Source organism: Typha angustifolia, chromosome 12 (assembly GCF_048772165.1).
Source record: "Typha angustifolia cultivar Huaian chromosome 12, ASM4877216v1, whole genome shotgun sequence".
NCBI classification, from domain to species: Eukaryota; Viridiplantae; Streptophyta; class Magnoliopsida; order Poales; family Typhaceae; genus Typha; species Typha angustifolia.
In genome coordinates this window covers 8,000,657-8,005,607 of record NC_133250.1, presented here as the reverse complement: position 1 = coordinate 8,005,607, position 4,951 = coordinate 8,000,657, and the positions used below count along the sequence as shown (strand labels likewise).

General features: G+C 37.2%; 1 protein-coding gene across 1 annotated transcript; it reads left to right on the top strand.

The window, feature by feature from the left end:
• Positions 1 to 341: 341 nt before the first annotated feature.
• On the top strand, positions 342 to 3,836 carry LOC140771925 (DNA-directed RNA polymerases II, IV and V subunit 3-like). Its single transcript, XM_073113764.1, has 3 exons — positions 342 to 879; positions 1,627 to 1,864; positions 3,314 to 3,836. The coding sequence occupies exons 1-3, from the start codon at positions 395 to 397 to the stop codon at positions 3,572 to 3,574; spliced, it is 984 nt and encodes a 327-aa protein (XP_072969865.1). The 5' UTR covers positions 342 to 394; the 3' UTR covers positions 3,575 to 3,836.
• Positions 3,837 to 4,951: the final 1,115 nt, after the last annotated feature.

Below are 4,951 nucleotides of genomic sequence, written 5' to 3'. Positions count from 1 at the left end.
AAAGATTTGTTTCGTTAATATAGACGAAAATTTGGCTTGATTCAACTCAATAATATATCTATAATATAGTGACTTAGAATACCAGCTCAGTGGCATGCTTGATAACATCTCATTTAATAGTACAATGACTTGGAGCAGTAGCTCATCAGTATAATTAGTCCGTATATATGGCTGGATTAATGAGGGGTTTGTCCAATTGTTAATACACTTATATCAAGAGATTAACCTTTGTCCACTATATATATATATATATATAAATGCAGGGTTTTTAGCCCATGCCCATATCGGCCCGGCCCAATAAGAATCCCTACACCAAAACCACTACAATTTCCCTCTCTCGCACACCCACCTCACCTCTTCTTCCTTCGCCTTCGTCTTCGTCTTCGTCTTCGCGATGGATCGTGGGGCGGGTGGGGTCTCCTACCAGCGGTTTCCGAAGATCCGGATCCGCGAGATGAAGGACGAGTACGCCAAGTTCGAGCTCCGGGACACCGACGCGAGCATGGCCAACGCCCTCCGCCGCGTCATGATCGCCGAGGTCCCCACCGTCGCCATCGACCTCGTCGAGATCGAGGTTAACTCCACCGTCCTCAACGATGAGTTCATCGCCCATCGCCTCGGCCTCATCCCCCTCACCTCCGCCGGCGCCATGACCATGCGCTTCTCCCGCGACTGCGACGCATGCGACGGCGACGGGCAGTGCGAGTTCTGCTCCGTCGAGTTCCACCTCGCCGTCCGGTGCGACTCCGACCAGACGCTCGATGTCACATCCGCCGACCTCAGGTCGACCGACCTCAATGTCTGCCCCGTCGACGTCGCGGCCAGCGCCCGCGCGGCGGATCCTACCAATCCATCCTACGACTCCGCCGCAGATCAGAGGTGAAACTCTTGGAGAAAGCCCTAATCTTTGTTGGCAAACGGGATTTCTTGGATGATGCGGATGTGATTAAACCCTAAAACCCTAGAAGAAAAATCCATCATCTTAGGGATATTAGTCGTCTTTGGATGACGGTTGATGTTCTTAAACCCTAAAACCCTTGTTTTGCTGACCCTTGTATAAATGTTTTTCTGGTGTTACCTAAATTAATCTCAATATCCTCATCTTAGCTACACTTATAGTTGCCTCATTTTATTTCCTTGTTGCCTGGCATTTGATCCGTAAAGCATGATAGGTTCTACAATTGACCTCTAAAATTTCCTTTTTAGCTAAAGAAGTATATGATGATTGCGCAATATAAATATTACTTTTTCATTTTTTTTTTCTGTTATTGTAGTTCTTATTTGTAATCACAAGTAAACATGTAGGCAGATAAATGTAGTATTACATAAGGAATGGAAGTGAGAAGTATCTAAGCTTTTTTCTTCTTCTTTTCCTTGTATACCTGGTGTAACTTCATATTTGGATGATGGGCTTGTATATTTTGAGTGTTTTATGTTAAAAATGAACATTATGGTAGACTAGCTGAAGACCAATCTTTTGTTCCATTGGTGTTGTTTTCTCATGCACAAAATAATGCTGCATCATTTTGCGCAAAGTACGTTGATCTGCATTACAAATATCTCACATGATGGTATATGTTGATTTGCATTACAAATATCTCACATGATGGTATATGTTGATTTTAGGGGCATACTTATTGTAAAGTTGCGTCGTGGGCAAGAACTGAGACTCAGAGCGATAGCTAGGAAAGGAATTGGCAAGGACCATGCAAAATGGTCACCAGCTGCTACAGTTACATTTATGTATGAGCCTCAGATCCATATTAATGAAGATCTTATGGAAACTCTAACACTTGAAGAGAAAAGAACCTGGGTTGAAAGCAGTCCTACAAGAGTCTTTGACATTGATCCAAATACCCAACAGGTTAGCTTCTATTAAAGATTACTAGTGTGAAAAGTAGCTAATCACTTTTGATTACGGTTCATTACTAATTTTATCAATACTAGCAAGGTGTTTAACATATGCATCCTAGTAGACATCCACTGCTCATTGTGATGAACTGAAGTCATTGTAGATTATTTGATGACATGGACATAATCTGGAGAACCTTTTCTTTTTCAGTAATCTTTTAAAGGTGCTCTGTGCACTTGATTTAACAGATATTTGCTTTCAATATTCTCTCTTAAAGTTTTATCTTTGGTAAGTACTTAATGGAATTGAGGGCTTTGTGAAACAATATCGGGAACCATAATGAGACGTCTCTTTCTATTGTGGACAATCATTAAAATAGTGCATAAAGGATGCAGGACCACACCTTGTAGATCACATCCTTATGAGCTTTGGCTGAATTCTTTTGAATGGGTTATAAACCAAAATCAGTACGTGTAGGCACTTTATAGTACGAGATCATACTTGCGGCAAAATAATCTGTTTTAGTTGATGCACCAAAGCATGTAATGTTTGGTTCCACCATTGTTTTAGATCACAACCAGTGACATAGATTAATCAAATGCCTAATATTTCATACCATAAGTCTTTTGTAAGCATAGTGCAAATATAACAAAAGCGCATCCAAGTGCACGAGGCTCCTGCCTACATGGGACAGGTCTAAGGAGGAGAGATATAGGTAGCCTTACCCTCATTTCTTATACCAATGTATTGTGAATAAAAAAACGATATTAAATGCTAAAAAGCATAAATTTGAACGTCTGGGACTTGCTATGCACTTCAATTCAAAACAATTTAAATTTTCTGAATCTGGAATTCTGAACTTTTTCAGATCTTACTGTACATGTGGAACGTTGTCAGTGTAACCTTTGGACATATGTTGCTTACTTTGCAATTTCTCTAATTGCATCAGCTTTCCACTTGTGTGAGTCCAATTTTGTAATCAGAGCTACTAAACATCACATCTTCTAGGCTGCTTTGCTGTATTTTGAAATTGAGTATTCTGTATATTATATTTAGGTTTTGGTGTTCCTACTGCACAAAATTTTATTCTTATTTTCTGGAAACCTATAATTTTACTGACCCAATGTAAGAGGGGAGTTAATATGCAATGGGAGAGTTTTGGAGGTCTCTTATAGTTCTTTTTCATTCTGATGTTTCGGAACTCTTAAAGTATGTTGCAAGGATTCATAGAGGTACATACATTAATGCCAAGTATTTCTTGTGTCTCAGAGATAATGTTAGCATATATATAGGAAGTTGTGACCACAGAAAGATGAGTATTCTAAGAGGAACTGTTTCATGTCCAACAGATTGCAGCCATGCTGACATGATGAAATGAATTTCAAGCAGATTACTTCAAAAATGCAGAAAGTTATTACCCTAGTTCTAACCAGATTCTTCCTGATATATTCTTTTTATCAGGTTGTGGTGGTTGATCCTGAAGCATACACATACGACGATGAGGTGATCAAGAAAGCAGAAGCCATGGGGAAGCCGGGGCTCATTGAGGTTTATGCTAAAGAGGACAGCTTCATATTCACGGTTGAATCAACTGGTGCAGTTAAGGCTTTTCAAATGGTGCTCAACGCTATAGAAATCTTGAGGCAGAAGTTGGATGCAGTTCGTCTCCAAGAAGATGCTGATCTTGGTGAACTAAGTGCGCACCTCCATGGTGGAGGCTAACAGTCTCAGAATTGATATGGTTTCATCCATCTTTGTAGATGTAGCCTTTTAATATCATCATGCTAGCACCGAAGACCCTATGTTTTCTCAAGCTGCTTAACCTGTTGTCAATCATGAATCATCCAAGTTAGTGTACTTGAAGTGCTTGTTCTGTAGTTGCCTACAGTTGTCATCTTAATGTTATTCCAGCATCTGATGGAACTGCTGGGCTATGTTCTTTATGTTTCTTGATCTAATTGACTACCCCTATGTTTCAGTTTCAGTTTGGGTTTTGCCCTGGATATAAAACAAAATAGTAGTTTCAGTCGGTTTCGATTCTAATTTCATTGTATCAGACTATCAGCTTCATACTTCCTTTTTTTTAATAAATAGTTGTTTTTTCTTATTTTTTTAATGTATCACACAAAATCTAATAATATTTTAGCAATAAAAAGTTGATATTAAGTTCCATACAAGCCAGATTTGAGTCAAATCAACTTTGAATTTAATATATATATATTAAAAGATCATTATTATAGTTATTTCAGTTGGATGTTAATTTTGGAGGAGACTCTCGGAGTTTTTGACCAAAGTAGCCCTCTTTTTTATTTTATTTTTATCAAAATAGATTATTCCTTAGACTTATTATCAAAATTAGTGTAGCCCTAATAAAAACGTTAAATTAATTAACGTTTTTAAAAATGCTAATCAGTTTAGCGTTTTTATTCTTAGGTAATTTTTTTTTCTTAATTGCTGAAAGATTAAGTTAAAAGAATTTATATATATAACGTTAAACTAATTAGTATTTTAGGACAAGACATAATTAACGTTTTTGCTTAGAGATAAAATACTGATTAGTTTAGTATTTTTATTATAGCTAAATTAAACTTCATTTGATAATAAATTTAATGGATAATCTACTTCAATAAAAATTGAAATAGGGCTAATTTGGTCAAAAACTCACACATTCGGATCGGATAGGATCAAAACACGAAACTTCAATCCATGAACACTTATGATAACTGTGCTTCATTCCTCAAATCTTATCACTTATATACACAGTTCAGTTAGCCACTTATCTATTTATGACTTTATGAGTTTATGTGCATGCTACTTCTGGATTTGATCTTTATTCATTCAATTTTCCTTTCAGAGATATCAACTAAGTGTCCTTAATGCTTAAGAGAAAATAAATTTGTTTTGGGTATCTATATTTCACTACTGTGTTGTTGTAGTGCTGATACCCTATTGCATAAGTAGTAATACAAGTGGCATATCTTTTCTCACTATTGCTTTTATGTTTGGGTACCATACTCATAGTGCCAATTGGGAAGAAGACTTGGGTTTTTATATATGCAATGTTAAATTATTTTAGTGGGAAAAAACAAATATCAAACT